The sequence below is a fragment of the Urocitellus parryii genome, chromosome 4 (assembly GCF_045843805.1).
Source record: "Urocitellus parryii isolate mUroPar1 chromosome 4, mUroPar1.hap1, whole genome shotgun sequence".
Lineage (NCBI taxonomy): Eukaryota > Metazoa > Chordata > Mammalia > Rodentia > Sciuridae > Urocitellus > Urocitellus parryii.
The window spans coordinates 8,912,510-8,925,542 of record NC_135534.1 but is presented as its reverse complement, the minus strand read 5'-3'; the positions used below and the strand labels follow the sequence as shown (position 1 = coordinate 8,925,542).

Sequence of the window (13,033 nt, the reverse complement as noted above, 5' to 3'; positions counted from 1 at the left end):
GAGGGAGGCTAGTGCTGGGTGGGCCAGCTCCCTCCCACCCTCTGGGCACCCAAAGGCAAAAGACCCAGCCAACTCAGGAGGTTGTATTTATTTATTTTTAAAAAACATTGAAAAATAAACCCATGTCTCCCTAAGTTCCCAGCCCCCCTTTCCCCAAGCTCCAGGGAGGACGGGTGAGGTGGGCACCCTCAGGGCCCTTCAGCATTCCCACCTGGCCCTGCAGAAGAATGGGACTTCCTTCAGGACTCTGCCCACCTCCCCCCACCCCTCCCCACCTCACCCCAGGACTTATTGCTAAAAGGAGGGAAAGGGGAATGAGGACAGCCAACACCCCATACTGTCCTACCCTTCCCCCATGCTAAGGTCACTACCCCCTACACACAACAGGCAGGCCCAAAGGACAAGCCTCTTGCAGATAAGGAGGCAGCCATTCCAGTCCTAGCCAGGAAGCAGAGTCCTCAGGCCAGCTCTGAAGGCCCCTTAGCCCCAGCCTGCAACTCAGCTGCCAGGACACACGCAGAACCCACAGGCTGGGCTGTGCCAACTGGCAGCTCTGGGTCTTTGAAAGATCTGGCAAGAGCTCTAGTCCCTTCTGTCCTCAGAGATGCCAGCAAAGGGGTTCAGGAGCCCGTGGGTGGTAGAGGACCCCAAGGCTCAGAGTGAGGGTGCTGGAGGTTCCAGAGGGGCTCCGATCAGGGTAGGTGGGGGCTGAGGACCAGGGCGGGCACTGTGGCGGGAGGCAGGCAAGGCCGGGCGGATGAGAGGTGGAGGGGGCTGATTAGGAGCGAGCCGAGGCTGCAGGAAGCGGCCCTGCTGTAGTGGGGGTGGCTGGCGAAGCAGGGTGGGAGCCGTGGGCAGAGGTGGCCTCAGCAGCGGGGGAGGCTGGGACAGCGAGGAGGGCAATGGAGGGGGTGGCGGTGCAGGGGGCACCGATCTGGGCACAGATGTTGAGACAGATGTAATCTGGACCTGAGGAAAGAGGAAAGAATGAGAAGGGCGCTTATGCTTGCCCCCCTCCCCGGCCAGCCTCGGGGCACTCCAGCACCTCTCCTCCCCTCTGAGGGCTTCGTTCCCCTTCTCACCTCATCGTCCTCCTCTAGGGCTGGGGCTGGCAAGGGAGCCCCTCTCCTGGCCTGCTCCATGGGCACTGGGGCTCCGGGGGCCCCATCCTGCTCGGCCTCCCACTCCTGCAGCACCTCCTCCAGATTGAAGCGGCGCCGGTAGCTCACAAAGAAGGTCTTCACCTGGGTCAAAGTCTTGTTCCCGATCACCTCGGCAATAGCCCCAAAGTCTTTGCCATATCTACGGATGGCTGCAAGGGTCAAAAGGGCAGCAAAAGTGTGAATATCCTTCAGAACTAGTTACTTCCCTGCCCCTTCCCATCAGCTTTTTGGAAGGTAAGAGGTGGATTCCTGGGGTCTTCTGTCCTCCTCAATAGTCTAACCCACCTTGCACAGCCAAAAGCTGCTCATCTGTGGTCCATCGGGAGTTGAACTTGGTATTGGCCTGAAGAACAAAGGATATGTTTTGTTTTGTTTTGGTACCAGGTTTAAACCCAGGGGTACTTTACCTTCATGCTACATCCCCAGCCTTTTTTTTTTTTTTTTTTTTTGGTACCAGGATTGAGCAGAGGGTTTGCTTAACCATTGACCACGTCCCCAGTTCTTTATTTTGAGACAAGGTCTTCCCTAAGCTTCTGAGGGCCTTGCTAAGTTGCTAAGGCTGGCTTCAAACTTGTGATCCTCATGCCTGGGATTTCAGGCTTGTCCCACCATGCCCAACAAGGAATATATAATCTTTATAAAGTAAAAAGTTATGGAAACAGGGGCTGGAATTGTAGCTCAGTGGTAGAGCTTACCTCAAACGTATGAGGCACTGGGTTCAATCCTCAGCACCACATAAAAAATAAATAAATAAAATAAAGGCATTGTGTCCATAAACAACTAAAAATATTTTTTAAAATGTGGAAAACAATGTTTACTTTAGCAGCAAATATACTAAAGTTGGAATGATACAGAGAAGATTAGCATGGCCCCTGTGCAAAGATGACACAAATTTGTGAAGCATTCCATATTTTTAAGTACATGTATTAAGACACGAATGGTGTAACTCCACTTTGTATACAACCAAAGATATCAAAAATTGTGCTCTATATGTGTGATATGAATTGAATCACATTCTCCTGTTATATATAATAAATTAGAATAAATTAAATTTATCTATATATGGAAAACAGGGGCTGGTGATATAGCTCAGTTGGTAGAGTGCTTGCCTCACATGCACTAGGTCCTGGGTTCAAACCCAGCACCACACACACATACACACAACAAAAAAGGAAAACAGAAGCCCTGTACCCCTTATCAATACCCCCTTTCTGTTCTGCCTCCGAGAACTCCCTTTTCCACCCAGTTGTGAACCTTACCTCAGGGGGGCGGAGTGGGTCGATGCCACCCTCCAGGGCTTGGCGGAGGCTGCTGTTGGCCTGCTTCATGCTCTGCACCTGAGAAGGCCAGGAGGGAGGGACATCTAACCCTCTGTCCCAGGAGGTCACCATCCCTGCCTCACCTGAGCCCCAGTGTGCAGTCAATCCCACGTCCTCCAACAAAGAGCTGTACCACCACTGGGCACACGGTCCATCACAACCACTCAGTGGAGCTGACACTGAGAGCCTCCCCTGTTTGCAAACCACTTTTTAAAGAGGGCCTGCATCCCAGAGGATGGGGCCACGACAGGGGGCCACGACAGGTGTCACACCTGCGCCATCTCCCCTACATCACAGCTACCCCAGAACTTAGTTCCCAGGAGCTGCTGGCCTCCTCTCCTAGGTCCCCACCTGGCGTTTGAGGGAGATGAGCTGGGAATCGAGTCCCCGGAGTGTGAGGTTGGCAAGGTCTGGGCTTCCTGACACTGCAGTGAGGCCCTCAGGACTCAGGTACATGCCCTTGGGTGGGCGTCGCCGGGTTCGGAGCGGGTGGTGGCGGTACTGAGACACCTGGACCTCCTTCTTTCCAGGGCCTGGGCGCGTATTCAGGGGCCTAGAGGGCAGAGGCTGCAGAGAAAGGAGAGAGGGCAGGTGGTGCAGAGCCAGAGGGCGGGGGAGGCAGGTGGGCAGGTGGGGCCACAGCAGCTGGAGACCTCACCTCTCTCTTGGGGTCTCCAGCATCTGGCTCTCCCTCACTCACGGCTCCTCGTCCCTCTTCAAGCTCATCGCTGTGGACACAGGAGGGAATGAGGCAGGGTCCCAGGAAGTCTGTCTGCCCCCACCCTGTGATGACCCAGACCCCACCTGTCTTCTTTGTCCTTCCGGCCACCCAGCCGCCGTGCCTGTCTGTCCATCACACTGGTTCGGCTGCGGGTCTTCTTCCAAGAGTAATAATACTTCACCAGGCTGGGAATGAGCTTGTCAGGCAGCTGGGGGAGCAAGGCCAGAGGTGGGCACCCAAGGGAGCTGGTGGGAGTGGTGGGCTGGGAAGCGCTGGGGGCGGGGCAGGCGTTACCATCTGCTGGATCCGCTGGAAGCACTTGCCGTGGAAGCCGAAGGCCTGCTCGAACAGCACCTTATCCTCCACGGTCCACTCATCAGGGAACGGGGTGAAGTTGGCCAGGTCAGCCAGTGACTTCTCCACATCATGCTTATGCCACAGGAGCATGCCCAGTGCCTGGCCCAGGACAAGGGGCAACTCAGGCTGCACTGCCCCCAGCACTGTCCCATCCCCTCCCCCAGATCTCCACAGGGGCCAGGTTCACCTGCTCGATGTTGTAGCCATGCTTCTCCTTGGCCATAGCAATGTACTTGTCAACTGCAAGGGAGGGCACAGTTCCTAACCCAGGCCTGTCCAGAGAGGGGAGGGGTACCCCACTCTGGAGCGAGGACCCTAAACCTGAGTCCCAAGGCAGAGGTGGAACCCTCAGTTCAGCCTCCAGCCCACTTCTTTCTTCTTCTTTTATTTATTTTTTTTTGGGGGGGGTAATGGGGTCTCCCTATGTTGCCCAGGCTGGTCTCAAACTCTGGGGCTCAAGCCATCTTCCTGCCTCAGCTTCCCAAGTAGGTGGAACCACAGACACAGGCCTCAGCACCTGGCTTTCTGCCTCAATCCAAGCCACCCCCTCCCAGGGCTGAGCCTGAGCCCGGGGTACTGCCCTACTCACGCTTAGCATCTGACACGCAGTGGTTGGGTGACCACACCAACATCCCCTTCAGCTCCTTGTTGCTGTAGCGAGCTGGGCTCTCTGAAAGGCAGAGAAGGAGGAAAGACACTCAGATTAGCCTGGTGGCTCTAGCCTGGACCCAAGGCCAGAGGGCAGCAGGGGAGTGGGGCCTGAGAGGTGAGGCCCAGAAGGGAAGGAGGAGCAGAGACCAGACAGGAAAGCAGAGCAAGAAAACTCACCATGCCATGGGGCCACCCACCCCCGCCTGCCCGCAAGCCTGTCCTTCGGCCAGCCAAGGGCTCCTCAGGTGCGGCTGCAGGCCAAGCCAGGGCCCCCACCCCTCCCTCTGCCGCCTGTCCTGCCACTCACCAGGCTTGCACTCCGGAATTACGGCCTGGTAATTGGTTCCAACTCGGATCATGCTGTCTGTGGAGCCAGGGGAAGGCAGTCAGGACTCCAGGGAAGGAGGGAGGGCGGGAGGATGTGGCGGGGGAGGTAGCTGGGCTGGAGTTCTCCCTCCTGACCACCCAGGGCCCCCACCTTCCAGGAGGCTCACTTTTCCCTGATCTTCCCCCAATTACCCTCAGCCAAAGAGGGGACTAGAAAAGAGAGAGACCCTGCCTAGTCATGGCCATATCGGATGGGGAGGGGGCAAGCCAGGCCAAGCAGAGTGCTTTGTTCCAGCAGAAGGTGGGGGCTTGGAGGGCAGACCCTAGACCTGGACCACAGCCCTGCAAGGAACCCAAGGCTCCTCCCCACCACATGAGCCTCAGCTCCGTGTCGAGGTGTCTTTCCAGCCCTTGCCCCAGCCAGACCTCAGTCCCCTGCAAGGTGGCAAGGTGTGAGGGACCCAATCTATGCAAGGGAAGCACGCCTAGGTCTCTCAGTGAGTAAGGGCAGGGCCAGGGCGGACAGGACTACCTCCATGGCCAAGCCTCCAGATCCCCTGTGCCAGCAGCCCCAGACTTGAGGGAGAAGCAAGGCAGAGGCTCCAACCCAGGAGGACAGGAACCATTAACATAATATGCTCCTTAGTCTGCAACTCTTCTCCCTCCCCCACTTCGCGGCCCCTGGGCCAGTCAGTGCGCCTTTAACCCCAGGCCGCCGGGCTCACCGTGCGAGTGCTCCTCCTCGCTGCTGTCATCCTCCGAGTGCGGCTGTCCGCCGTTGGGCGCCGTCTTGGCCCGGCTGCGGGACAGGATCCCGGAGCCCGCACTCGGCTTTTCCATCACCGAGGGCATTACCCCGCCCGGCTGCCCCCGGGGGCGCGGGAGCCTTCGGAGAGCGACGGTGGTTACCGCGCTCTCCTCGAGTGCCACGCGCGGCCCGGCCTGGAGAGGTCGCCACTGAGGCTACAAGAGGCAGGAGGTCAGCGTGGCTAGGGTCCGGCGGGGCAGGAGCCCAAGGGGCAGCCCCAGCGCTCCCCGCGACCCCCACGGGCGAGGGCGTCAGAAAAGTTTGTGCAGAAGTGGGGTACGCGGGGGATGAGCGCAAGGTCCGGCGCTGCTAGGGCACGCTAGCTCTGTGCGCCCCTCGGGGTTGAGGCTCCCCTGGAGAAGTCGGGGAGCCCTGCCCTCGGGGCGCCCGAAGCCCCGCCGTCCGCCTGCCCACGCCGTTCACCCGGCGAGTGCTGCAGCGTAATTTACGTCCCCCGCGGGCTCCGTGCCTCTCGGCTGAGCCAGGGATGCCCCAGTCTCGGGGTTAGGACCCCTGCCCGGACCAGACCCTCAGCCCGCGACGGCAGCCGGCGGGGCCGCGGAGGTGGCGGGACGGCGCGCACGGCGCGCGGCGCTGGGGCAGAGTTGCCGGGAGGCGGGCGGAGCGCAGCCGCGGGCGCCGCCTCGCACCCTCCCCGGCGCGCTCGCTCTCCCCGCCGCGCTCGCGCTGCTGCTCGCTCGCCCGCTCTCCGCCGCCGCTCGCTCCTCGCGCACACAATGAAGCTGCTGGCAGGGAAGTAGTGCCGGCTGCGGCCTCAGCACCCCTCCCCCAGCCGATGCCTCCGCCAGCTGAACATCTGGCCCTGGGGTGGGAGGGAGGGCCCGGGGGCGGGGCCTGGGGGCCGGGGCTAGACCTCCAGGGGGTGGGGTCAGGACCGGGGTGGGGAGCGAGTCCCTCCTTGGGGCCCTCTGCAGTCCCTGGGCCCCCAGACTTACTCCTGGGGGAGATCCCACTGCCCCCCAGGAGTCGCCGGGGGTCAGCCCCACCCACGCGCTCACCGGCCCCACACACCAGTGGGCTCGGGTTACTGCCGCCTGCCCCGGGGGCCCAGAGGCCGCCTGCCCGCCCGCCCGGGTGGAGCCCAGCTTTTCCTTCCATTTCCCTTCCTGCCAAGGAACTCCCCGCCCCCCCTTCCGCAGGGGGGGACCCCCCTTCATGCGCCCTTGGGGGCCAGAGCGGATGGGAGGCCGGACAGGCGAGGAATAAATTCCTCCAAGAGCTACTGGGCCAGAGCCTGGCTTCTGGTGGATCTGTAGGTCCCCAGGGGTCACCCCAATTTCCTTTAACTACTGCAGCCTGCACCCCCAAGACGGTGGCATCAAAGGCTGAGGGATAGAAGTGGAAGGTCGAAGGGAAGGTTTGGACTGCTAGGGGAGAGAGGGGTGGGTCTCCTCCCCACTGGGTTCACTGTCACCCCAGCTGGAAGCAGCATCCCCTCCCCCCGGACAAGCACGGGCAGAGTGACAGACAGGGAAGCGGGTAGGGAGGCACAGACGGAGATGGGGGAGGGGGTGGGCAGAGACTTTCAAAGCCAGACCCAGCCACCCTGCCAGGCACACAAAGAGCCAGCACACACACCGGCGGCGGCTCTGAGACTGCTAGCAGCGCCGGAGCCCGTCCCCGCCGCCCAGGGCACGTGCTGCAGCGCACACAGGCCCAAGCCCCCGCCCGCCGCCCCTCCCTCCTGGAGCCCCGGACTCTTGGACACGCCTTCACCCGGTCACACCCCGGTGTGCCCAGACCGAGTCGCGCCTGCACTCGCGCCCTCTCTCCCTTCCCTTCCTAGGCCACTCTGTAATCAGATTCCTAAATTTAGAAGCAGCCCAGGGCTCAGCCAGGGATCCCTGCCCCCACCCACACTGCCTGTGGCCGACCGGACTGGGTCCTGCGGTGGGGCCACGACCTGGCTGGGGCCGCCTGTTCCTAGGGGGCTCCTTGCGGGCGGCCAGGCAAAGTCAGGCGCGACCCCACCCGGCTGCTGTGCTATCCGCTGTCGGGGCATTTGGGGCCACCCAGCCAGCAGCCACGTTGCCCGCCACACCTCGGGCCAAGGCTATGGGGCCTTTTTTCCTCCTCTTAAATCATGGATTGGGCACCAAGCCCCAGGGTGGAGAGGTCTGGACAAAGGAGAAAAGTGAATGGACCAAAGACCGGGTCGGAGCTTAGGGGTCCGCTTCAAGATGAAAAGTCTTTCCAGACTGAGCCCTCCTGAGTGGCGGGGTGCCATCCCTGCCCCCAGCACCTCCACCCTTGAGGGAGGCTGTCACTGTCCCGTTCTGCCTGGCAGGCAACCATTGTGTGCACCACCCTCTTCCACCAAGGCATCTTTCATCTTGCCTGCTGGGGCCTATTAGGCAGGGCCTCAGTTGGGTCCCCCATCCCCCTCCTTGCCTCTTTGCATACTCAGATCTAGGGTCCTGGGCCCAGCCCCCTAAGCACCCCCCTAGGCCTCAGCATCTAGCTGATTCCTCACCACCACCTGCTGCACCTTCAGTGATGCCGGAAGCTTGCCTCCATCTGCAGGGATGCCGAGACCGAGACCTTCCCCAACCTGGAGCACCTAATTCTGTTCACACTTCTCTTAGGGCCAAAGGAAGATCCTGCTCTGGAGGTGGGGGCAGGGAAGAAAGGTTTATTCCTTGGGGTGGGGGATCGGGTCCCTAGGCCCTATGAAGTGAGGTTTTAAAGAAGTAAGACATGACACCCAGGGCCATGGTAGGAGTTGGGGGCAGCTGTGGGGGCCACGGGGTCCAGAGAGGAGGTGCATTCCTAGTGAGCAACCTTCCCCCAAGGGGCAAGGGCACACAGCAGGGTTCGAAAGGGGAGGAACAAGGCCCAGCCCTCCCCACCTGCTGCAGCCGCCCCCTCCCCAGATGGCCCCCTCTTTTGTGCGAAGGCACACAAAGGACAAGGGGCCCCGGCCGGCCTGGCCATCTGCTCCCAGCAGCCTGAAGGCTCTTAAAGAGACAGCACCCCCTCCCTGCCGCCCTGGGGCTATGGGGTGCTGTGGTACCACAGGACTGAGTCACAGCAATACCTCAGATCCCACGTCCCTTTCCCTGGCCCCCTGAGTTCCCACTTTAGGAATTATCCTCCCACAGACCTGGGGTGCAGAGGTGCCACGTGGCCAGAAACATGGGGTATGGGAGGGGAGAGGAGAGGCAGCCCAGGGACCAGCCCCTCCTCTCCTCCACCCTGAGGCAGCGGGAAGAGGCCAAAGCAGCCTGGTAGCCTGGCTTGTCAGCCTGCTGCGAGAACCAGAATCCCTCACCTCCCTGATGCTACCTGCAAGCTTGTGAGGTAGAGCCGGGAGCCGGAGCCGCAGGTCTCCCTGGAAAGCCCTGCCCACCCTTTCAGCTGGGGCTCTCTACTCATCCTTCAGCTGGGAAGAGGGATGACAGCGCCTTCTCTTTGAGAGCTGCAGGCCAGGATGCAGGCTGCCTAGCAGCTCGCAGAAGCTGGTGAGCAGGGCGCATTTGTTTCCTGCACTCTTCAGATGAGGAGACTGAGGCTCCCACACCAGGCCTCGGCCCGAAGCCTTCCTCCCTTCTCCCAAGGCCCCTTACCCCTCAGGTCCCCAGGGAAGTTATCCCTGGCCTGGCCAAATGCACTTGGTGCTCGGCCACACAGTTCACAGACACAAGTGTACTTGATTTGTATGATGGTGTCCCTGAAATCACTGCTGTGTTCTCAGGGCCTGTCCTACAGCAGGCGCCCCACAGAGCACTCCTCTCCCCCAAGCTCTTCTGCAGTCTGCCAGCCAGGCATCCTGTGTCTTCCCTCAAGGTGAGGCAGAGGGGACAAAGGTTGCACAGGGATGCTGGGAAAGGAAAGGAGGGTGACCTTGGGTGAGCCATCCAGCCCCCCTCCCTCCTCCCAAAGGCGGGGGCAGTTCCAGCCAATCCCCAACCCTCCAGGCGTGCCAGACAGACTGGGACTGTCCCCAGTGAGGCAGTCCGCTGTGGTGTAGTGCCTGGGACCCTGGCCAGGCCCTCAGTGGCCACAACCAAGGGGCTAAACTTGGGGAGGAAGGCAGGCAGTTAGGCCTGGGGTGAAGGAGGGAGGGTGATAGGGCCTAGGCAGGAACCTGGCTGAACTGTCTATCATGGGGGCTGAAAGTGCTCCCCTCAGCTGGGAGTGGGGGGAGGTGAAGTCTCTGTTGCCCTCCCCCCATGCTGCCCAGACAGGAATTTGGTCCCTCCCTGTCTTCCGCACCCTTTGGGCCTTCTGATGTGTGGCCCAGGTAGCTACCCTCCCATTTCTGGGCCCTCCTGGTGACACTCTGGCCTTCTAGCCAGCTCTACCCGGAGTCCCTTGTGAAAAGACAGAGATGACAGAGGTAAAAGGCTGCTGCTTGGGGGAAGGACAGAGCTAAAGCCGGCATGAGGTCAGCAAGGAGACCCCAAGCTTCCCAAGGAGACACCCAGGATGAGGAAAGCAGACTCCTTGAGCCAAGCAGGAACTGGAGGAAGGGTCAGCAAGACCTCAGGAGACAGAGGCAGAAAGGCAACAGTGACCTCCTGGGCTCCGTGAAGGGGCAGCTGCATGACCCAGGAACCCACTCCTTTTCTCTGGAAGCAGTGAGGGGGGGTCTTCCCTACCCCTTACCTGGGCAAAAGCTGCGCCCTCTGGTGGTGGCAGCATGAACCAGCGGGGTCCTACCATAGCCTGGACACAGACATCTTCCCAGGGAGGCTGAGCCTGGCACACCTAGGAGCCCCAAGTTCCTGGATTGAGTGCCTGGACCATGGTTCCCTCAGGGCCACCGAGAACCTCTCAGAGTAGTCACATGCAGCAGAGGCCCCTAGAAACATAGCAGTGGAGACTTAAGAGTGTGGAGGACAAAAGCAGACCAGGAGCTCAAATCTAGGGTGAGTCCCAGCTCACTGTGTGGCCTCAGTGCAGGTCCTTGGCCTCTCTGGACCCCAATCCCTTCATCTATAAAGGGAATGAGAGGGCTAGAGTTGTAGCTCAGGGGTAGAGCGTTTGCCTACCATGTGTGAGACACTGGGATTGATTCTCAGCACCACTATATAAATAAAAAAAATAAATAAAGGTCCATTGACAACTAAAAAAATATTTTTTAAAAAAGGTATGACAATCATCCTGATCTCATTGATTATTAAGAGAATTCAATGATGGAATGTAGTTAAGAACATCAATTGAGCTGGGCACAGTGGCACACACCTGTAATCCCAGTGGCTTCAGGGACTGAGGCAGGAGGATCACAAGTTCAAGGCCAGTCTCAGCAACTTAGACCCTGTTTCAAAATGCAAAATAAAAAGGGCTGGGGATATGACTCAGCGGTGAAGCGTCCCTGGGTTCAATCCCCAGTATGAAAAATAAATAAAAAAGAAAAGTCATCAATTCTGAAGCTGGAGTCCCTACTTGAGCACCCTGGCAGGGCCCTCTCTGCACATGGCTCTTATACCCTATAGACCAGCTCAAGGATATCCCTAGTAGGATTCCTGGATCTAACCTCTCACCTCCAGAGCAAGAAGCTTCCCCTCCATGACATCAGACAATTGACATCCTCCTTTAGACTTGTTAACAGCTCCACATTCCTGCCTCAGCCTGATCCTTCCAATCCTTTAGGCACACAGAGCTGAAAACACATTTTTTTGTTGTTTGTTTGTTTTTGTACTAGGGACCAACCCAAAGACACTTTACCACTGAGCTACATCTCCAGCCCTTTTTAGTTCTTATTTTGAGAAAGGATCTTGCTAAGTTGCCTTGACCTTGTGATCCACCTGCCCCAGACTCTTGAATGGCTGGGATTGCAGGTATGCTCCACTGCACCAGGTGCTGAATAGAGATTCTTATCTTTCTTTCTTTCTTTTTTATGGGGTGGGGGTGGTACAAGGGATTTAAATCAGGGGCACTCAACCACTGAGCCACATCCCCAACCCTATTTTGTATTTTATTTAGAGACAGGATCTCACTGAGTTGTATAGTACCTCGCCATTGCTGAGGCTGGCTTTGAACTTCTCCTGTCTCAGCCTCCCCAGCCGCTGGGGTTACAGGCATGCGCCACCACGCCCAGACAGACTCTTAAATACAAATACAACTTGGATCCTGTCCCACTCCTGCTCAGCAGCCTTCCAAGGTTCCCCACTGCCTTCCAGGCTAAGCTCTCCTCTCCCAGCCCAGGACTCAAGGGTTTTCTAGCCTGTGTCTGATCCAGCCAAACAGGTCTGCTCACTACCCACCAAGCCCCACCGGATACCCCAGAACGCCCCACCCCCCATGCAAATCCTGGCCTAGTCCACCCATCTGCAGGCCCCATGCCCAACCCTTCAGGACTGCTGTGTCCTGCAGGTGAGCTCTGCCCCCGCCCACCGCACACCCAGAGCTTCAGGTCTGGCAGCAAGTACCCCTCCCACCCCACCTCCCCCCCACGGCCCTCCACCACTCACCACCACCCCACCTTCTGTGTGGCTCTTAGCCTTGCCTGTCACGTCTGGAGAGAACTGAAGCCACTGGGAAGAAGCCCTTCCGTGGCTGCCCCTGCTCCCACAGATCCGGCTCCTGCCCTCTCCTGCTGGTGTGGATGCACCCCTCCCTTCAAGCCTGATCTCACTCCCAGGGTCCATGTGTCCCCCCCCCCCCCCCCCGTGGGGCCTTGCAGTAGCTTGGTCCCCACCAACCTCTCCGTAAGGATCATCTCCCCTTGAGCACCAAAAGCTGCTCCCACCCATGCCCCATTGCTGCTGGCCCTCTCTGGACCTTGTCACCCTAATGGCCCCTTTCTGCTAAAGCTTCTGCTGCCTTAAAAAAAAAAAAAAAAAAAAAAAAAAAAAACCTTTTTCCCCCAAATTGAGCTTCTTGAGTTATTCACACCCCTCCACCTTTGTCCTCACCGCCCACTCACTCCCCAACCCCCTGCAGTGCCACTGCAGCCTATGCCACTCCACAGACCATGTCCCTGCCAAGGTCACAAGTGGTTCTGCTATCTCTAAATCCATAGGCCCTTCTCAGGATGGGCTCACTCAGCCTCTGGGCAGGACTGGACAGAGAGGGCCACCTCCTTCTCCTGCTCACCAGCTCCTCCCTGGCTCCCATTCTGGGACCTTCTGTTGGTTCTTTGGGGTCTGTCCAAGACCTTCAATTCCTCCAACTGAGGGCTGTGGACACCCCCAACCTCCATATCCCCACATCCAACCAACTACCTTCTGAACTGAGGTTTAGCTTGTTAACTCTTAGATCTGTTCAAAAGTGATCTCAGAATCTTTATCGTCATATGACCAGCAGGCACCCTCCTTCCTGCCAAGATTCAAAGGAGGAACTTGGAACTGCCTTCCACCCTTCCCTCTTCTTTACTCCCAGATCCATCCATCAGATTCCTATCAATGGGGGCTGGAGTTGTGGCTCAGTGGTAGAGCGCTCACCTAGCACATGCAAGGCCCTGGGTTCGATCCTCAGCACCACATATAAAACAAATGAATAAAATAAAAGTATTGTGTCCAACTACAACTAAAGAATAAATATTAAATATATATATATATGCTGTAAATGTACCTCCCCCAATGCCGCTACCCAGCCTTATCCCATTTAGGTTTTGGGTTTTTTGTTTTGTTTTGTTTTTTATCTTTTTTTGAATACCAAGGGTACTCAACCATTGAGCCACCTCCCCAGCCCTATTTTGTATTTTATTTAGGGCCAGGGT

General features: G+C 58.4%; 1 protein-coding gene and 1 pseudogene across 4 annotated transcripts; one reads left to right on the top strand and one right to left on the bottom strand.

Annotated features, from left to right (window-relative positions):
* Nucleotides 1-132: 132 nt before the first annotated feature.
* On the bottom strand, nucleotides 133-9,098 carry Rcor2 (REST corepressor 2). Of its 4 annotated transcripts, none has more exons than XM_026414420.2 (13): nucleotides 8,653-9,098; nucleotides 5,264-5,501; nucleotides 4,519-4,575; nucleotides 4,150-4,230; nucleotides 3,748-3,800; nucleotides 3,498-3,659; nucleotides 3,287-3,411; nucleotides 3,141-3,210; nucleotides 2,834-3,049; nucleotides 2,423-2,500; nucleotides 1,449-1,506; nucleotides 1,083-1,312; nucleotides 133-969 (listed from the first exon to the last, which is right to left on the bottom strand). In XM_026414420.2, the coding sequence occupies exons 1-13, from the start codon at nucleotides 8,740-8,742 to the stop codon at nucleotides 655-657; spliced, it is 1,773 nt and encodes a 590-aa protein (XP_026270205.2). In that variant the 5' UTR covers nucleotides 8,743-9,098; the 3' UTR covers nucleotides 133-654. The 4 variants fall into 4 exon arrangements, with proteins under 4 accessions (XP_026270205.2, XP_026270206.2, XP_026270203.2 ...); XM_026414421.2 differs by having other exon boundaries at nucleotides 8,934-9,098; XM_026414418.2 differs by having other exon boundaries at nucleotides 8,639-8,683.
* LOC113200876 (U6 spliceosomal RNA) lies at nucleotides 1,978-2,078 on the top strand (annotated as a pseudogene).
* Nucleotides 9,099-13,033: the final 3,935 nt, after the last annotated feature.